The sequence below is a fragment of the Furipterus horrens genome, unplaced genomic scaffold, assembly GCF_987537825.1.
Source record: "Furipterus horrens unplaced genomic scaffold, mFurHor1.1.pri manual_scaffold_4, whole genome shotgun sequence".
Taxonomy (NCBI): domain Eukaryota; kingdom Metazoa; phylum Chordata; class Mammalia; order Chiroptera; family Furipteridae; genus Furipterus; species Furipterus horrens.
In genome coordinates this window covers 181,644,308-181,666,538 of record NW_028327174.1, presented here as the reverse complement: position 1 = coordinate 181,666,538, position 22,231 = coordinate 181,644,308, and the positions used below count along the sequence as shown (strand labels likewise).

At 35.9% G+C, this 22,231-nt stretch overlaps 1 protein-coding gene across 2 annotated transcripts in view; it reads right to left on the bottom strand.

Moving 5' to 3' along the window:
* The window catches only part of TMEM38B (transmembrane protein 38B), a 48,092-nt gene that overhangs the window by 21,181 nt on the left and 4,680 nt on the right, over positions 1-22,231 (bottom strand). Inside the window, exons 2-4 of one of the 2 annotated variants that reach the window (XM_090275947.1) lie at positions 7,190-7,346; positions 2,347-2,531; positions 1,436-1,523 (exon numbers count right to left, since the gene is read on the bottom strand). In XM_090275947.1, the coding sequence (XP_090132073.1) occupies positions 1,436-1,523; positions 2,347-2,531; positions 7,190-7,346 (430 nt within the window). The remainder of the gene's footprint in view (positions 1-1,435; positions 1,524-2,346; positions 2,532-7,189; positions 7,347-22,231) is intronic. The other variant, XM_090275948.1, reaches the window with a different exon arrangement.

Sequence of the window (22,231 nt, the reverse complement as noted above, 5' to 3'; positions counted from 1 at the left end):
TGTCTTGTACTCTTTGAAGTGTGTGAAAAGCCTAAGGGACAGGAAAATAAACACAATGAATAAGTAAATTATGGAATATGATAAATACTATACAAGAGAAAAGAATAACAGAAGGAAGTGTTCCAATTTTAAGCAGGATAGTCCTCATGGAGAAGGTGAGCTTTGAGAAAACACTTTGAGCAAAGCAGATAGAGAGGTAGCCACCTGAGAAAAAAGATTCTAGGCAAAGAGAAAAGCTAGTGTTAAACCAAACCACATCCAGCTTTTTTAAGAACAGAGTATAGTAAACAAGGTAGTAAGAGATGAAGTCAAAGCAAATGGAGTGTAGGGGAGAGGCAGATCATGGAGGGCCATTTGGGGGAGTCACTGCAAGGTTTTAAACGGAGGAGAAATGTAATTTGACTTCGGTTTTAAAGTCCCAAGAAATGGCTTATAAAAGATGTTTCAAGGCATGTACTCAAAATGAGAAAAATTTTCCCTTAATTACACTAATGTCTTATTTATAACTTATTATCAACCAAAGTCTTCTTTGTTCTATTTCTAAATTAACAAATTCAAGCTTTAAGAAGTATTTTCCAAGTAAAATATCCTGGAATTTGTTGGTTCTCAATCATATACTTCACCATCCATCCTGCTTCTCAACCTTTCTTTTTAATCCATTCTAATGAGCTTCTTTTCACACGAAGTCTTTAATTGCCTTGCTTATTATGGCCACTACTCCCTAAGTCTTTTCTTTCTTGAATTGTGGAAACAGTAACTATTCTTCTCTGTTTCATTTTCAGGTAGAGCAGGGAGACATTTGTGACTTATTTAATATTGCGTCAATGTCTTCATAGACCATCTAACAATTAGATTTCCTTAAGTGGACACAAAAGGTAGTTTGCATTGAACAAGTACAGAATGGGTATTTCCTCTAATCTTTTTCATATTGTTACATACAATTAAGCTTAACTTTCATTTCTAAAGCAACTAACAGGGCTTTATGACAATGTATTGATTTGTTCTCATAAGCTTGACATTTTACCAACAGAATTATGTAAATTTGAAATCTGGATGGTTTCATTAATGAAAATGCCAAGAGACTACAAATGAGATTCATTTCCATCCACAGAAGTCTGTGCCTATATAATTCTGTCTCTATAAATTCATACCCTTCCCACAATTCTATAACAATCTACAAGTTTTTGTTTGATTTCATTTCCTAAGGGAAGGAACCCAAAGATAAATAAATCAATATATATTTTAAAAGCTACATCTGAGCGAGCAGACTTTTTGAATGAATAGTTTCCTGGGTTTTTTTTTTTTTTTTTACACATTATTGTTACTTATTTTTTTCACCTATCCACACTTAGAATCCACGAAATGTTTTTAGAAAGAAATGTGGTGAAATCTAAGGATAAAAAGCCAGGTCTTAGTATAGTTTATACCAACTCACTAGGACATCTTCAGCCATTCATCAGCTTGTGGTCTCCAACTTCCTTTTACCAACTGCTCAAAATTCGTGATTATGCTACCACCTGCACCTAAAAATAAGAAAATAAAACAAGAACATTTAGCCAAATTTTCTAGAGAAAATAAGTGAAACAAAGCCATAATTTTATCTCTTGAGTTACAATCCCGAGAGGATCCCCAAAATATAATTTGGGGGAAGAAGAAAAAAAGTTTCCTTGTACATTTACAGTACTGACAATATTGTAATTCTTCCCTTTCACTAGCATAGCAACTGTCTATTATACCATAATTAAGGTTAGAATTGGGTGCTCAGGCACAGAGATGTGGCTAGAGGTTTGTTTCAAAATTGACAAATAAAATTCTCTGCTTTATCATTTCCTTCCCTGATATTAGTTTTGATTAAATACCCTATAACTAGAGAGTGGAGAGATTTGTTCAATTCCTACATACAAAAGAACTCAACAATAAAGTTAAGTAATGCAAAGTAAACATGAACCTATATCCAATCATATTTACCATTTTCAGTTATTCATAATTAAAAAACAAAAAACAGCAATTTTTTACATGCACCATATAATTTATGTAAACTTGTTTTATTTATGATGGCACCACACCTTTATTATGAATTCCTCTGGTTCTGGGGCTGCTAATAAAACCAATCATAAAAATTTTATATTGTAAAACAGTTAGGCTCAAAATAATGGCTAATGGCTAGTACTAGTGAAAAGTGCTTGTTCTGAATTAACGTTACTAGCTAACAGAAACAAGGCTTCCATCCTCCAGAAAGACTTTATTATTAAAGTATGTGGTCCCTGTTAATGTAACTAGAGAATTGTTCAGCAGTCACAGCACACCAATAATAGAGTATTTATGAACACATACTGTTAATATTACCTCGGGCCCATCCAATAGCTATCATGACTATCCAGCCATTTTTGTAATGGCTATTAGCATGTGTGACTCCACCTACTATTTTCCAAGTTCTGGTCACTTCCTTCATTCCTGCAGCCAAGAGTTGAACAGGTAGGAGAGAATAGCCCTGGGAAACTAGGTCATGTGGGCAAAAAAAAATAATATACCTGAAATTAAAATTTAAATATTTTAATACATAAATAGAACAGAAATAAAAATACAGCATATCAGCAATAACAATTAGGCAAAATTATAACAAAACTATAAACATAAACTTCATATAAACATGGAATTTGACTTCAAGAACACCACAGATCAGATAGAGTCAATTTTTAAAAAATAACATGAAACATAAAATAATCTGCCAAAAAGTCGTGACCAGAGGGAATTTCATCTTGTTTGGACTACTGAATACTCTATATATAAAAAGATTATCTACTGAGTTCCTAATTTGTGCCTACAGTCTTCTAGAAGCTAAATGCTGAATCCACTAAAAAAATAAAGCAAATGTACAATCACTTCTCTAGCTACAGTGCCTTCTTTTTCCTCTGGAAAAAGGAATTAGAAAAGGGCCCTGGGTACCTGAGCAAGGGCTGCGTTTCAACCCCACTAACATCTTTATCTGTGTTCCTTTGTGTGTGGTACATAAACTGCAACCTATACATTAAAAGGTCATAGCTCTCAAGGAGACAGATTCACAGCTGAAAGAATATGAAGCTTGTTCTTCAATTCAGTTGAGTAAGATTAAGTTTTAACCAATTAAAGCATGATACTAGTTTAAGAATAATTCATTCCTCCTTGGGTGAATTAGTTTTTGAAGCTTCATTTGTTTTAAGCATCTGTTCAAACAGTTTAGCAGTAGTGTTAAATTGGAAAACACTCTGCTTCCCCACTGCCCCGTTCCTAAAAATACTCTCTAGCTGACAATTTTGTGCTTAAAGAAGAACATATCTTCTTTCTAATGGAGTGATACGGAATACACTGTATGAAAGAAGTATTATATTTCTTCTAAAAGAAGTTGTTAATCTTACTGCAATTCACGATTCATAAAGTAGGAATTCCCAAAAGTGTTCATGTAATATGAAATCTACTTTCCAAAATACTGCTTCCGTGACCCAGTACAAGATGCAATGGTTTGTTCAGCCTAAGGCATCTTTCCTCTTTATCTCCACCTACCAAATTCCTTTTTATTCTTCAACGTCCAACTCAAATAGTACCATATACACTGACTCTGGGAGTTTTGTTTTATTTAATATTCTCCATTCAGACTAAATAAATTCTAATGGCTCTGTACAACTAAAACAAATGGTTCCTATGCCTAAACACAGATTGCTATTAATACATTTTTCTTTATAATGTACAGGCTGGGGCAAAAGTAGGTTTACAGTTGTTCATATGGGAAATACAATAGTTAATAAATATTAAGACTAAGCTGTTTTGTGTACTCACAACTGTAACCTACTTCTGCCACACCCTGTATAAAGGCTGTAATGCTCATAATAAATTATAATACACTTTAGAAAGCAGGAATAATTCACCATGTTTTCCCCTCACCTAAACTCAGCATGATAAAAAGTAGTCCTGAATAAATTATTTATTAACAGTTAATCTTGAGGCAAAATACAAAATATGTTAAATCAAAGAATCAGCTGGTAATTTAAGTTTGAGAGAAGGAAATAAATTACCTGAGAGTAGTAAAAAAGATTTTTGAAAATGACTGGCATGATTTAAAAATTTTACATGTTCATATAATATTTTGAAAGCCTCTATAAACTTCTCTCTCTAAATATAGAACAAATTTCCAGAAATTCAGAGATTGGGGGGAAAATGAGTTACACTTAAATAAGCAATTTAAAAATGTATTTTAAAATAAAATTAAAATATTTTTGGTATCCCCTGTAGATCAGATTAAGAAAGGGGGTGGTTTCAAAACTAAAACACTCAAATAAACAACAAAAACAAAAATACAAATGACCCCATTTCCATTCTCTACATTGAATCTATCTTCAATGAGTTAAAACCTATACTATTACAAGGGCAATCTTGGACTTTTTATACTCAACCATGTAACATTATGCCATACAACCTAAAATTTCTGATTATTGCTATCTTTAATGAAAAAGTCTTTATTCCATTTAATCTGATATCTCTAAAGTACACCTATAAGCTAACATTTTAAACAGGAAACAGTTCTCGTTTCAAGTGTTAAACATAGTGCAAAAGAAAAATTGTTTATTGTGCTCAGTAGACTTACAAGTTAATCATATCAGACCAATGGCTCCTTAAATAACCACTCCTATTCTATAACACAAGTTCGCTTTTTAAAATTTCTTTAATGAACCACTCAACCAATACTCATTAAGCAATCATTATGTCCCTCTTCCTGTAAAAAGTATCATTTCACCTTTAACTAAAATTGTCACATCTAAGGAACTTTTAACTTGTACAGTGCCTTTAGAAAACATCCAAAAAGAAGAAATGGAACATATTAAAACAAGAAATGGAACGAGAAGGCAACTGACTCTCATCCATTTGTTTTCTCATCCATTTTTAAGTCAATTAGGTTAATAAAGAGGAAGTGTCAAAGAATAGTGCTAAATAATAAAGGTTAGTCTAAAACAGAATATAAACAGGACGCTAAGTCACTGACAAATGAAAGCTAAACCAGTTTAGGTAGGAAAGATGAAAGTAAAACTTAGGTTAATACCAGAAGTTGAACAGAAACTTCCCATGGTTAGTCACTGAGAACTCTGTTTCACTCCATTAATTCCACTCCTCTGTCAAACACAGTATTACTCAACTAAGCCAAAACTAAACTATAAACTAAGGACAGTTCACATTAGCCCAATATGACTTCTCTGTTCTATTATTACTCTAACAAATTAATCACTTCATATAATTGGAAAAAGACTACCGCAGCATGACAGACCTACAAAATTATACCTTTTCTTATATTTATCCTCACAAAAATCCAGTATCAGTTATGCAAGTGTGCAATATATAATAGATGCTTGAAGTTTAAGAAAAACAAACAAGGATACAAAAATCAATACAGAGAAAAATTATAACATATTTATTTCCCCCAGAAACAGTTTCAAAAAGAAAAATCCTATGGCAGCGTACACTGTCTTCCAAACAGTTATTTCCCTTTGCCAGTAGATGGTGCTAATCTCCAGATGTGAGCACTATGAGCTATTACACTAAATAAAGATGACCTTTCCAGTAAGTGCATTCACAGAATCCCCTAGTTTAGCTTGTCAGATTTTAAAGTAAATTCCAAATATCATTTTATCTCTCAAATTAAAATCAAATGAAACAAAGATTATAAATATGTTCTCAACATTAAAACCTTAAAAAAAGAGTAAAAATATATATGTCTTTAAGCAAGTATCATTTTTTTAATATTTAAGGGTCTGGGAGATTAGGGACAACATTTGTTGTTTCCACAATCCAAAACATAGACTAAAGGACCAGATACCCTAGGTTTGAATCCTGGCTCCAACTGCTAGGTATCTGAGATACCTTGGGCAAGTTATTTAACCCTTCTTACCTCAGCTGCCTCAACTGTTAAATGAGAATAAAACAGTACCTACTTTACAGGGTTCTTGTGAGGTTTAAGAAAGATAATACATGTAAAGCACTTAGAAAACTGAGACATACTAAATACTACATCAGTGGTTGCTACTGTTGTTATTTTGGAATGACCAATGAAACTAGAATCATTAAAAATGCTCATCAGCAGAAGAATAAAATGTAGACAGAAATATAACGAATTATATAGCAGTGAGAGGGAATGTACTATAGCTACATGTAAGAGCACAGATGAATCTTAGTAACATAATGTTCAGTAAAGAAAACAAATCCTCATAGGATTCATGATTATAAAAAATGAATATAAAGAATTTAGCTGACATATGGTAACAACTCAAAAAATATTAGTTATCAGATTTATTATTCTACTCCTAACAGTTTCCATTGCCATGGCTGCCTACTATTAATTTTTCCCATTGCTACTATTTATAACATTTCCTTTTAAGATTTCATTTTAAAATTATCAAGGTAAAAATAAACTTTAAGTGTTCCTAACATGCTGTATATTTCATTGATATGGTTTTTAAATCAAAAATTTGTTAGATATAACAAAGCACTCTCATTGGAATTATACCATTTTTTAAAATTTGATGAGTCAATCCTCTGAATGCTAACTGAATTTGATTTGCAAGCATCCAAAGCAATTTCTACTAACAGTTTTCTTCACTTCAAAACTAAAGTCAAAACAAATTAATGCTAAATCTCATAAGACTCTGAAAAATCCAACAGAATATGAAAAGACCAATTATATATGAATCACAATCACTTGGACTTTGGTGTACTTGGTCGCATTCTTGATTTTTATCCTGTTGTGCATCTGTGTGCGTAGGTTAGGTTCACAAGATAAACTGCTTGGGGCCAAATATCTGATGCTCTTTGACATTTGAAATGCTTTCACTAAAGATACATTAAGACAAGAGTTAACAATAACTGCCTCCGGGAGAGGATAATGGAGGAGAGGGTAAGAAATGGACGGGGACAACAGGATGGGAGATTGAGTTGGGAGGGAGTGGAGAGCAACAGAGGAAAAAATTGGGACAACTGTAACAGAACAACAATTTTTTTAAAAAAAGAAAGAAAGAGATGTATTTTGCACTTAAAACCTTTGTGATTGAGTTCCTTCCACTGCACATGCATTAACTTTTAACAACATAAAATATTTTTTTAATTTCATTCACTAATAATGTACAAATATTTTTTAAATGTCTAATAGTTCACCATAATGGCAGCTTACCAGATTGAAGATGCCAGTAATATATTAGTGTTGTTTGCAAGGAACCTCAATGGAGGCTCTGCAAGCAGTACACAAGATAAAATTCCTCCACCAAAACAGTGGAGCATAGCAGTAAACCAACTCGAAACAGGATTCTTCCATGCCACCGCCACGGCTCCTGAAAAGGTAAAGCAAAAATGTGATCTGAGATAGCTGTATATTAAACAAGTCCCAAGATATCAGTGGCACGAAAGAAATAGCAACTTCTTAATTTCATAACTTTTAAGAATTTATCATTATTCAGATGCAATAATCACAATCATAAAACATATATTTTGTTCTTTAAATTAAGACTAAAAACATTTTGTTAAGCCCTGGCCAGTGTGGCTCATTTGCTTGAAGAGCAATCTCACTGACACAAAGTTCTCAGGTTCAATTCCCGGTCAAACTTGCCTGGGTTGCGGGTTTGGTACTGGGTTGCGGGTACGGCCCCCAGTTGGGGAATGCAGGAAAAGCAACCAATCGATGTTTCTCTCTCACCTCGATGTTTCACTCCCTCTGTTTCCCTTCCCCCTCTCTAAAATCAATAAGCATGTCCTCAGGTGAGGATTAAAAAAAGAAAAACATTCTGTTAAGACATGGATGATTTGGAGCAACTTTAAAAAACTCTGTTCAAGCTCTTCTTGCCAGTTTCCTAGTAGCAGATCATTATAAACCATCTTCCCGCCTACTGTTTCCTTTCATTTCTAACCCTACTGTAAGTGCTCCCAGTTGGTATGTTAAAAGGATATATTAATAAAAATGTATAATCTTAAGGTAGTTTAAAAAATGAAAGCTGAAATAAACTAAGCTTTCAACACGACAGGCTAAGAAACAAAGTAAAATAAACCCAAAAGTGAGAAGTTGATAAGAAACAGATATTTACATCATCATAAAATGTCTCAAGGATTACTTATTAATTATAGGAAAATAATAACTTTAGAATGAAGAATTCTTGCAGACGTCAGTGTAAACAAACAACATCAAGTAACTCCTGATATAATGTACTAAGAACCCACCATTACTTCTGTGGTATTTCTACCAAAAATGTGTAACTTCAACTAATCTAATCAGATACACCTAAACTGAGAGCTATTTGGAAAAAGAAGAAAGAAAAAAAAAGTTGGCCTATACTTTCATGACGTCAAAGTCAAGAAACACAACAGGCTGATGAAATGTTCCAGATTAAATGCCATTAAAGGGACAACAACTAAATGCAATGCATGTCGGCAGCCGTCAGTCTCGAGAGATGATGGTGTAGCTTCTTAAGAGTCTATCTGCACCGCCGAGAATGGCTGTGCAGTCCAACTCGGGAGTGACACGGTATCTGTCTCCTCCCGTGTTGAATCAACATCTTGCGATGACGCTGGAGTGTCCTCTCCAGTGAAGCTGAAGCTACAGAGCCTGGGCAGGGTGATATGGAGGGTCTGCTGTTGCCCATGCAGCAGACCCCCCCTCTCTTCGCAGCTGAAGGGTCCAAGGGAAAGACGGAGTCAATACAGCTTGGCTTCAGGTGCGCCGCAGGAGTTGCCGGTGTTGACTACAACGTCAAACCGCCTTAGGGACTCCGGCTCCGGATTTTCTGTCGGGGTTTACTCCCTTAGCCTTTCCCCTGAAGAGGTATGCCGCAAGGCAGCGGAGGTTTTTTGGAGTCAGAGTTTTCCTTCTCTGATGTGCCCTGACTGGAAGATCGAACCAGCGACACTTAGCTCGCAGGCCGACGCTCAATCCACTGAGCCAAACCAGCAATGCATGTACTGTGGTTCTAAAATTAACATACTTAAGTAACTAGAAGTAACTGAGCAAAAGACCTCCAATTTACTCAAGTGGTTCTGAAAAATCAATATGCAAACATAAAAACAACCAGAGAGAGAATGCTAAAAGTACAAACTTCCACTTATAAGGTGAATAAGTTCTGAGGATCTAATGTACAGCATAGCAACTGGATAATAACACTGTATTGTATACTTGAAACTTTTTAAGAGAGTAGAAATTGTTTTGTGTTGTCAACAAACTCACACAAAAAAGGTAACTATGGGAGGTGGGGGATGTGCTAAATAAATTGATTGTGGCAATCACTTCACAATGTATATGCTATTAAATCATCACATTGTACATACACATTTTTCAATTATACCTCAGCAGAGCTGGAAAAAAGTAAATAAATGGGGCTAAATGTAAGTATGCTGACCCTTGAACAACATGAGTTTAAACTGCTTGGGTCCACTTACATGTGGATTTTCTTCAATAAATATATTGGAATTTTTTAAATGTTTGCAACAATTTGAAAAAATTTGCAAACCACATAGCCTAGAAATATCAAAAAATTAAGAAAAAGATATGTCATGAATGCATATAATACATATAATATACAAAATATGTGTTAATCCATTGTTTCTGTTATCATCAAGAGTAGGCTATTAGTAGTTAATTTGGGGGGAAGAGTTAAAAGACACACAGATTTTTGACTGGGAGGGATGTCAACATATCATACTTTACAAAGTGTTCTCCCCAATTATCCAATACCCATCTGGCACCAGACAGTTATTGCAATATTACTGACTATATTCTCTATGCTGTATTTTACATCCCCATGACTATTTTTTAACTGTCAATTTTTACTTCTTAACCCCTTCACTTTTTTCACCCAGTTCCTTATCACTCCTGTCCTCTGGCAACCACCAATCTGTTCTCTGTGTCTATGAGTCTGTTTTAATTTTGTTTGTTCATTTATTTTGTTCTTTGGATTTCACATGTAAGAGAAATCATGTTGTATTTGTCTTTCTCAGACTGGCTTATTTCACTTAGCATAATACACTGTATGTCTACCAATGTTGTCACAAATAGTAAGATTCATTCTGCTTTCTGGCCAAGTAATAATACTCAATTTTATATATGTCCCACCACTTTTTTATATACTCATCTATTGAGGGGAATTGGGTTGCCTCCACATCATGGCTTTTGTAAATAATGCTGCAATGAACATAGGGGTACATATATTCTTTCAAATTAGTGTTTTGTGTTTCTTCATATAGATATCCAGAAGTGGAATCACTAAGTAAAAGGCAGTTCAATTTTTAATCCTTTAGTGAAACTACATACTGTTTTCCAAGTGGTTGCAACATCTGCTTTCCCACCAACAGTGCACAAGAAGTCCCTTTTCTCTACATGCTCACCAACACTTGCCATTTGTGGATTTATTGATGACAGCAATTCTGACACGTGTGAGGTGACGTGGCTTTAATTTGCATTTTTGATGATTAGTGATGTTGAGCATCTTTTCATATGTCTATTGTTCATCTGCATATCCTCTATATGTTCTATTCATAACCTTCGCCCAATTTTAATTGGATTATATTTTGGTGTTGAGTAGTATGAGTTTTTTATAAATTTTGGATAGTAAGCCCTTTTCAGATGTATCATTGGCAAATATCTTCTCTCGTTTAATGAGTTGTCTTTTTTTTTTTAACTTTATTTATTTGTTTATTTATTTATTTATTAGAGAGAAAAGGGAGGGACAAAGAGAAGGAGAGAAAGAAACATTGATCGGTTGCCTCTCATACACACCCCAACCAAGGACTGAACCTACAACCTAGGTATGTACCCTGACTGGGAATCAAACCTGCAACCTTTTGCTTTGCAGGATGATGCCCAACAAACTGAGCCACACTGGTCAGTGCTTCGTCTTTCCATTTTCTTAATGGTTTCCTTTGAGGTGCAAATCTTTTAGTTTGATGAAGTTCTGTTTGTTTATTTTTTCTTTGGTATCCCTTGCCTAAAGAGATATATCAGAAAAATATTGCTAACAAAAATGTGAGGAGGTTTTATACCTATGTTTTCTGCTGAGTTTTATGGTTTTTGTCTTACATTTACATCTTTAATCCATTTTGAGTTTATTCTTGCATATAGTGTAAGAAAATGATCTAGTTTCATTTTTGTTGAATGTATCTGTACAGTTTTTGAGCAACATTTACTGAACAGACTGTCTTTAACCCATTGTATGCTCTTGACTCTTTTGTCAAATATTAATTGATGGAATAGGCATGGGTTTATTGCTGGGCTCTACTTTGTGCTACTGATCTTTGTCTGTTTTTAAGCCATTACCATGCTATTTTGGTTACTATGGTACTGTAGTATAGTTTGTTATCAGGCAGCGTAATAACTCCAAACCTGTTCCTTTTCAAGGTTGCTGAGGCTATTCAGGGTCTTTTGTGATGCATATAAATTTTTTATTATTTGTTCTAGTTCTGTGAAATACACCATTGGTATTTTGATATGAATTGTGTTGATTCTATAGATTGCTTTGGGTAGTATGGATATTTTAATGTTATTCTTTCTATCCATGTGCACAACATATGCTTCCATTTGTTTGTACCTTCTTCAATTTCTTCCTTCAGTACCTTACAATTTTCTGAGTACATGTATTTTACATTCTTGGTTAAATTTATTACTAGGTTTTTTAAAATGTAATTGTAAATGGGATTATTTTCTTAGTTTCCATTTATGATAGTTCAGCATTGGTGTATAAAATGGAAAATGATATCTGAATATAAATTCTATATATCGCTACTTTACTGAATTCACTTATCAGTTCCAGTAGGTTTTTTTGGTGGAATCTTTAGGGTACTCTATATATAGTATCATGTCATCTGCAAATATTGACAATTTTACTTCTTCCTTTCTGATTTGGATTCCTTTTATTTCTTCTTGGTTGTATGACTGCTGTGGCTAGGACTTCCAGTACTATGTAGGATAAGAGTAGTGAAAGCAACAATCCTGTCTTGATACTGATCTTAAGGGAAACACTTTTAGTTTTCCCCCACAGAGTATGATGTTGGCTGTAGGTCTGTCACATATGGGCTTTACTATGTTAAGGTATGTTCCTTCTACTTCCACTTTGCTGAGAGTTTTTATCATAACTGGTGGTTAGTATTGCTAAATGATTTTCTCCATATATTGATATCATATTATTTTATCCTTAATTTTATGTGATATTATCACATTAATTGACTTGCAGGTATAATACAAACCTTGCATCCCAGAATAAATCTCACTTGGTTATGGTGTATGATTTCTTTAATGTATTGCTGGATTCAGATTGCTAATATTTTGTTGAAGATTTTTGCACAGGAATATTGGCCTATATTTTCTTTCTTTGTAGTGACTTTATCTAGTTTTGGAAATAGAACAACACTGGCCTTATAAAATGAACTTGAAGTCTTCCCTCCTCTTGAATTTTCTGGAATAGTTAAAGAAGGATAGGTGTTAGTTATTCTTTGAATGTTTGATAAAATTCATCTGTAAAGCCATCAGGTCCAGGACTTCCGTTTGCTGGAAGTTTTTTGATCACTGCTTCGATTTCATTAGTTGTAATCTGTTCAGATATTTTTTCTTGATTCAGTTTTGGAAGATTATATGTAACTAGGAATTTGTCCATTTCTTTCAGATTGTCGAATCTGTTGACATATAGTTGTTCATAATATTTTCTTATAACCCTTTGTATTTCTCTGGTGTCAGTTGTTACTTCTCTTCTTTAATTTCTAACTTTATTTGTGTGCTCTCTCTTTTTTCCTTGAGTTTGGTTAAAGGTTTATCAATCTTGTTTACCTTTTCAAAGAACCAGCTCTTGGTTTCATTGATCTTTTGCATTGTTTTGTTTTTGTTTTTGTTTCTTTACTCTATTTGTTTATTTGCACTCCGATCTTTACTATTTCCTTCTACTCACTATGGACTTTTTCTAGTTCCTTTAGGTGCAAGGTTAGTTTATTTGACATTTTTCCTATTTTTTTTTTTTGAGGTAGGCCAGTACAGTAGTCCCTCGCTATATCACGATTCACTTACCGCGGCCTCACTGTATCACAGGATTTTTTTTAATATTATATTTATTTCTCGCGGATTTTTCGCTATATCGCGGGATTTTGCAGTACCGTATATGTATGTTGTTAAAGTTACGTAGGTTTAAAAGTGTAGAATAAATGTAAGGTTCCTACATCGCGGGAGGGTCTGGAACGTAATACCCGCGATAAGTGAGGGAATACTGTACTGCTATGAATTTCCGTCTTAGGACTGCTTTCACTGTGTCCATAGATTTTGGGTTGTTTTCATTTTCATTCGTCTCAAGGTATCTTTTGATGTCTTCCTTGATTTCATTGTTAATCCATTCATTGTTTAGTCACATGTTATTTAGCCTCCATGTGTTTGTGTTTTTCAGTTTTTTTTTCTTGTAATTGATTTCTAGTTTTATACTATTGTCAAGGATGGAGAAGATATCTGATATAATTTCAATCTTCTTGAATTTATTGAGACTTGTTTTGTGGCCCGACACGTGGTCTATCCTGGAAAATGTTCCATGTGCACTTGAAAAGAATGTATATTCTGCTGCTTTGGGATGAAATGCTCTGAAATTATCAATTAAAATAATCTGGTCTAGTGTGTCATTTCCAGCCTGTTTCCTTATTGATACTCTGTCTGGAAGATGTATCCATTGATGTCAATGAGGTGTTAAAATCCCCTACTTTGACTGTATTACTGTCAATCTCTAACTTTATGCCCATCAAGATTTGCTTTATATACTTAGGTTCCTATGTTGGGTGCATAAATATTTACATGGGTTATAGCCTTTTGTTGGATTGATCTCTTTACCATTACGTAATGTCCATCTTTTCTTTTTGTTACAGCCTTTGTTTTAAAGTCTATTTTGTTTGATATAAGCATTGCTACTCCAGTTTTTTTGTTTCCATTTGCAAGAAACAGTTTTCCACCCCTTTGCAGACTGTGTATGTATTTCATTCTGAGATGTGTCTCTTGTAGACAGGTTATACGTACAGTATTCCCTCACTTATCGTGGGTATTACGTTCTAGACTCCCCCCGCCCCCGCAATAGGTGAAAATCCACGAAGTAGGAACCTTACATTTATTGTAGTATTTATATATATTTTAAAGCTTTATAAACCCTTTCCACACACTTATAAACCATTCCCCGTCCCTTATTAACCTTTCCCACTCCCTTATTAACCTTTTCCACACTTTTATAAACACTACTTATGTTCTTAAACATATTCTGCACTCTTAAACCTATGTAACTTTAACAACATATGTATACAGTACCGTAAAATCCCGTGATATAGCAAAAACTCTGCGATAAATAATTAAATATAATATTTTTAAAAATCCCGCGATACAGTGAGGCCACGATAAGTGAACCGTGATATAGAGAGGGACTACTGTATATGGGTCTTGTTTTTCATTTTTTTAAAATGTTTTTTATCCTTACCCAAGGATATGCTTATTGATTTTAGAAAGAGAGAGAGAGAGAGAGAGAGAGAGAGAGAGAGAGAGAGAGAAAGAGAGAGAGAAACATCAATATCTCCCAGACATGCCCTGACTGGGGATCAAACCTGCCACCTAGGTATGTGTTCTGAAGGGGAATCAAACCCGCAACCTTTTGACGTACAGGACAACACTCTACCCAACTGAGCTACCCAGCCAGGGCGGGTCTTGTTCTCATCCATTCAGCTACCCTACGTCTTTGAATTGTATCATTGAATACATTTTTTCATTTAAAGTGATTACTGATAGGTATATAGTTATCGCCATTTTATTCTTTACAATTAGTTTCCCTTTATTTTCTTTTCTGCTTAAGTTCCTTTTAACTTTTCTTGTAAACTGGTTTAGTGATAATGAACGACTTGAGCTTTTTCTTGTCTGGGAAGCTCTTTATTTCTTCTTACATTTAAAATGATATCTTTGCTGGATAGTTGGGCCTTGCTTTTCATCACTTTAAATATTTTGTGCCAATACTTTCTGGCCTGAAATGTTTCTGTGGAGAAGTCAGCTGACAAACTTATGGGAGCTCCCTTGTAGATAACTTATCTTTCTCTTGCTGCTTTTAAATTCATATCTTTGTCGTAACACTTGCCATTTTAATTATGATATGTCTTGGTGTGGGCCTCTTTGGTTTCACCTTGTTTGGGACTCTGTGCTTTTTGGAATTGTATGTCTATATTCTTTCCACTTTAGGGAAGTTTTCAGTCATTATTTCTTCAAATAAGTTCTCAGTCCCTTGCTGTTTTCCTTCTGGTCACCACTCATATGATGCAGATGTTGTTACCCCTCATATCATACCAGGTCTCTTAATCTGTCCTTATCTTTTAAAATTCTCTTTTGTTTCTGCTGTTCTGATTGGGTATTTCTGCTACCTTGTCTTCCAAATTACTGGTTTTGATTCCTTCTAGTGCATTCTTCATTTCATATATTGTATTCTTCATATCTGACTGGTTCTTTTTGATAGTTTCTATGTCCTTTGTTATGCTTACTATCTCTTTAAACTGTGTTCATCTATTCTTCCCCTATGTTCCTTAAGCATTCTTATAATCATTGTTTTGCACTCTATCTGGTAGACTGCTTGCCTCCATTTTATTTAGCTATTTTTCTGGGGAATTCTCCTGCTCTTTCATTTGGGGCCTATTTGTCTCCCATTTTGGCTGCTTCTCTTTTTTTGTTTTTGTATATTAGGTAGATCTGCTATGCCCCCCAGTCTTGGTATGATGGTCATAGGTAGTGTCTTGTGGGCTCAGTGGTGCAATCTCCCTGATCACCTGATGTAGGTGATCCAGGAATGTCTCTCATGTGGGTTATGTGAGCCCTCATGTTGTAGTTTAGTCTGGACTGCTGTTGACCCTCATGTTGGCTGACTATAAGCATCAGCCCTGACAACAGTGTATGAGCTACTGTATGGGGACTAACTTTACAAAGCAGAATTCACCCCAGCAGGATCGGGTGCCTGATAAGATATCCCTTTGGGAGTGCCACTTGTGGATCTAATTGGATCATATTCTGATGTGGTCTCAAACCTGCCACTGGGTTTTTGTTCCTGGGTGCCTCAGGATGGATTCTGGTGCAGATCACTGTCAGAAGCTACCTACAACTGGCCCTGGGTACCTCTTTGTAGCTACAAAGCGATCCATATTTCATGGCTATGTCTATTAAGCCTGGGTGCACATGGAGGGTCCAGGCCAAGAGAGGCTTCCACTGGTACCAAACCCAGGAGCAGGTCAGCATAAGGCTCAAGACACCCTGAGATTTGCCTCTGCTTTCTGGCTGCCTGTTAGGCTCAGTCACTGAAAGAACCTCTGCCAGCATGCAAGTTGCATGAGTAGATTCTCAGTCACAAGGTAGGAACAAGTGGTATTCAAAAGGGGTGTTCATATTAAAACTCAGCACCAGAGCTGAACCTGAGGCCACCCAGTAGAAGTCTAAGGGTGCACCAAGGGCCCCTGCACATGTGTGGGGCCTGCAAACCTTTGTGGTGGAACTCAAGGAGTAGTCAGGGTGAGGCCGGCAGACTTCATCAGACTCGTCATCGGCAGCCGTCCGTCTCGAGAGACGATGGTGTAGCTTCTTAAGAGTCTATCTGCACCGCCGAGAATGGTTGTGCAGTCCGACTCGGGAGTGACACGGTATCTGTCTCCTCCCGTGTTGAATCGACATCTTGCGATGACGCTGGAGTGTCCTCTCCAGTGAAGCTGAAGCTACAGAGCCTGGGCAGGGTGATATGGAGGGTCTGCTGTTGCCCATGCAGCAGACCCCCCCTCTCTTCGCAGCTGAAGGGTCCAAGGGAAAGACGGAGTCAATACAGCTTGGGTTCAGGTGCGCCGCAGGAGTTGCCGGTGTTGACTACAACGTCAAACCGCCTTAGGGACTTCATCAGACTAAAAGATTAAGATTTGGCCATGTGGAGGGAGGGCACAGTGGTGGCAGTCAGCATGTGAGGGGAAAATGACCCTAATGCCACAGCCACGAAATTCAGTCTCTCTCTGTCCATCTCTGCCATCCCAAGTCCACTCAGACCTCCTTGTAAGCCTTTAAGAATGTCTAGACTGTGGGCCCAGGCTGCCTGCAGTCAGCGACTCCTCTGGGGGGAGTGAGCTTGGTAGGATGAGGCCACGGGGAGACTTAGAAGGGTGGGGCTAGTGCATTCCTCCAGGCGGATGAGATATGGAAGGGAGTGCTCAAACCTTTGCAGGCAGTGTGGGAGGTGGACTCAGCATAGGGACCTTGTCAGCTGTCCCTTCAGTCATCTCCTTGTATAACTCCAGTCTGCTCTGAGCTACTGTCTCTCTGCTGGAACCAAAGATGTGTGCCCACAAACAAGATTTTGTGGACTAGCCCTTTAAGAGGGCACCTGGTTTTTTACCAGACCCTAATTTCTCACTGGCAGACAGAATTCCCACTGATTTTCATAATCAAATGTTATGTAGCCTCATGTTCCTAGCTCAGGTGCTCCTGGGTGGGGAGCCCAGCATAGGTTTGAGACCCCTCACTCCTCAGGGAGGGAACCTTTGCAGCTGAGATATCCCTGTGGAGTCTTTACCACTGTAGATGGGTGTTGGGCCAGGCCTTTACATGCCTCTCTCCTTCCTATCAGTCTGGATGTGGCTTCATCTGCAATCCTTGGTTATAAAATTTCTGTGCAGCTAGTCTTCAGTTGGCTATTCAGGTTGACTATTCTATAATTTAGTTGTAATTCCACTTGGGGCCCGGGGACTGATAAATATAATTCCCACCTAGTCCACTGCCATCTTGGATCCCCCATCATCTGTGTATCTTCTGTGGTGAGGTGTCTGTCCAGAGCTTATGCCCATTTTTAAATTGGGTCTTTGTTTTCTTATTATTGAGAATTAAGAGATTATATATAGATATAGATATAGATATAGGTATATTTGGATACTATTCTTTATGGAATATGTGTTTTGAAAACACTTTCTCCAAGTGTGTAGCTTATCTTAAAATCAATTAGAAGACTAACATCCACCAAAATGTCCTCCTCTCCCCCTCTCCTGCCATATGTGTATAGTCACTATTCAGTATTACCCCATACAGTGATGACTGATTATAACATTGATCAGTCAGCACAGCAAATAAGTATGATCTTTTCTTCTGGTAAATGGACACTAGCTGCTGTATTGAACAATCTTCATGTTGAAAGGCAATACAGAGTGCTTAAGAGTATGGTCTCCAGAGCTTAATGCCCAGGTATAAATCCTGGCTCCAGCACTTCCTCTTTGCAGTGAACTCAACAACTTCATTGTTTGCTTTCTCACAGCTCTACATAGTTTTATATGCACTAATGTATACATATATATTGTACTACAATTAATTTCCCTTAATATTATCACAAGTGAGAGAGGCTGCTATGATCGCATACCAGTTTTATAACCTTTTTATAAGACTCTAACCTTTCTTGGCTTAAATTTCAACTTGCATAAAACAGGAATAATGCATAACTTATAAGAATTTAAGCTGTGAGAATATACATAAAAACATATATTTACTATCTAGTACAAAGCAAACACTCTGTTGATCTATCAGTTGAATGGACTGACACTACAGCAGAAAAAATAAGTCGGCAAAATTCAACCCTTGGGCTGCTTCTGACACAGTTCTCTGAGCCCAAGCTATAGTTATTTTGAGTTCTTGTTGCAAGGCTGGCATGAGAAAGGCAAATCATGGCACTAAAAATGTATTCATAACACCAAGAGTTTTAAATCATTGAAACTAAGATTTTTATTAGGAAAAAAGAAAAAGGACCAAGTTGAAGGGAGGATCTCCCTCACATCAGCCCTAATTTTCAAAATTATGTCACCCAGAATAATTTCTCTAACTCAGATAGGCTTTCTATAACACCTTTTTTAGTACACACACTATAGCAACACATTCTACAGTATGAGAAAATCTTATGACAAAGTTCTTTGGGTGCCATATTCCTCTGTATATATCATACTGGTACCAGAATTAGCTCAATGTTAAGTTAAACTATGAAAATAGAAAAAGTTAAATAAAAACAATTTGCATATTTTAGAGCATACAATAATATTTGGTAAGAAAAATAGTTTATATTTTTAATTTCTTCTTATTTGCAGCCAATTGAGGGGTAAGTGCCCAGCTTTAAATAAAAAGAAAATGATGACAAGCAGTCTACTAGATGCAGAGTTCAAAACACTGGTTATAAGGATCCTCAATGAACTTAAGGGAAGAGTAGATGAACTTAGGGAAAACTTCAACATTATACAAAAAAGACATGGGAAAAAAAAAAAACGGTCAGAAATGAAGGATCCACTAACTGAAATGAAGAATAATGTATAGGGAATCAATAGTAGAGCAACTGAAGCTGAGAATCAAATAAGCAATTTGGAATACAAGGAAGCAGAAAACACCCAGTCAGAACAGCAAAAGAAAAAAAGGGTTCAAAAAACTGAGGATAGTGAAAGGAGCCTCTGGGACAACTTCAAGTGTACCAACATTTGCATCATGGGGGGGTCCCAACATTTTCATCATGGGGGTCCCAGAAGGGAAAAGAGCAAGAAACTGAAAACCTATGTAAAAAAAAAAAAAAAAAAAAAAAAAACCAGAAAATTTCCATAACCTTTAAGGAAGCAGACATGCAAGTCCAGGAATCACAGAGCTACAAACAAGATAAAAGCAAAGAGGCCAACACCAAGACATATCATAATTAAAATTACAAAAGGTCAAAGAAAAGAGAGAATCTTAAAAGCAGCAAAGAAAAGCAGATAGTTACCTACATGGAAGCTCCCACAAGACTGTCAGCTGATTTCTCAATAGAAACTCTGCAGGCCAGAAGAGACTGGCAAGAAATATTCAAAGTGATGAAAATTGAGGACCTATTACCAAGATTCTATGCAGCAAAGCTATCATTTAAAATCTAAGGACATATAAAGAATTTTCCAGACAAGAAAAAGCTAAAGGAGTTCATCACCACCACAACAGTATTACATGATATGTTAAAGGGTCTTTTTTTAAGAAGGCAAAAACAATCAAAAATATGAATAATAAAATAGCAATAAATACATATCTATCAACAACTGAATCTAAAAAACAAAATAAATGAATAATAAGAACAGAAATAGACTCATAGATACAGAGAAGATTTTGATGGCTGCCACACAGGAGAGGGTTTGGGGGGTTGGGTGGAAAAAGTGAAGGGATTAAGAAGTACAAACTGGTTGTTACAGAACAGTCATGGGGGTTTAAAGCACAGCATAGGGAATATAGTCCATAGTATTCTAATAATTATGTATGATGTCAGATGGGTACAAGATTTATCAGGATGATCATTTAGAAAGTTACATAATGTCTAATCAATGGGGTAGACATCTGAAACTAAAATATTGTATATCAATAATATATAATTGAAATATAAAAAAATAAGTTTTAAAAAATAGTCATATTCTACTCCGATAAATTCACTTAAAATCACATCTACAAAATAATCCCACACTCTGCCCAAAATGTACCATTAGATTATGTGTGAAACTTTCATTGACTTAGTTATAACAAATCTTGGAAAGATATGTTTTAATATACTGCATACATGACTTCTTTACTTTATGTACTCAGTCTATTTTAGTTCTATAGTGTGTACATATTTTTAAGAATTAGTTGCACTACAGCTATTTTCAAAACAGTTAACTTTCAGCTTGCTGGTGCCTGATGACTTCCAGAAAGAAGTGGTTCTAGCCTTTTTAAAGTTTCAACTCCAGATGCTGAGTATTTTTAAATTGCATTTTAGTGAACTTTTGCCCTAGTATTTCCCCCTTATAGATTTATCCCCTTAAAAAAAAAAAAAAAGAAAGAAAGAAAGAACAACATAAGCTATCTCATGTCTCAAGTATGCTTTCCAACAAAACTATTTAAAAAAATAATCATGCACACTACAGAGGCTTGGAGATTATCTATGACACAATAAATTCCACGAGTTTTGGATCACGTCTGAATCACAGCGGGCCAAGTAACCACAACCTACCTGTCGTTATTTCCCCAGTTCCTTAATGTATAACTAGAGTAGATATATTTGACAACTGGCACAATCCCCAAATTGATCCTCAGATCCAAGGGTCATTATGGTAGGAATGGTCAAGTAGAACCCCCTAAAGATATTTTTTTTAAAGCAAAACTACAGAAATGGGGGCCATAACCAAAAACATGAAAAACGAAATGGTGGTAACAGCCATCATGTGCCACTTAACTTATTTGTTCTATATATAAGGTGGATAAATTTGGAGAATAACTGTAATTATCTTAAGTTTAGACAGGCAGTGACTCCAATTGCAGCTAGTATTCTAGAGGCAGTATTTTTACTGCAACAAACATTACCCCTGTAACCTAGTGAGCAAATGCTTTTTTTTTTCCATATTAATTTGCAAATTCCAGAAACACTTTGTTTTCACCTAGCAAGATTAAGAGTACACTATCACAGTCTTGCCTCAGTACTATGTCAACTCTCCTGCTCTCCAACAAAGTCCTCAGAGATTTTGATCATATTGAGACTCCACACACCACACTGGCTCACTACACTGAAGTCATTATACTGACAGGATCCACGGGCATGAAGTAGCCAGTACTTTAGATGTCTTTACATGACATACAGGGATGAGCAAAAAGGTTTACAGTTTTAAGTACCCAAAACAGTTTATTCTTGTATTACTATTTATTATTGTATTATTTTCCCTACGAACAAATGTAAACCTAGTTTTGTCCACCCCTGTATGCAAACCACAAAGTAGAAAGTTAAACTCTACTGCTAGGTTTCTGTAGCAGAGTCCAGTCAAAAAGAGAAAATACAGTTATTTTAACAGAGAGAATTTAATATACAGTAGGTTAAGTATACATATATATATATATGTATGTATATATATATATATATATTAAGTGGTAGCCCTGGCCAGTGTGGCTCCATTGGTTGGAGCCTTGTCCCACAGACTAGCTGTAGGTTCAGCTCCCAGCTGGGGCACTTGCCTGGGTTGTGGGTTTGGTCTTTGGTCAGGGTGAGTGCAAGAGGCAATCAATTGATGTTTCTTTCTCACATTGATGTTTCTTTCCCTCTCTCTCTCTCCCTCCTATTCCTTCTCTCTAAAATCAATAAGCATGTGCTCAGGTGAGGATTAAAAATAAATAAATAAATATTTTTAAAAAGAAGTGGGTATAAAATTGTTAACTAGGTTTTTG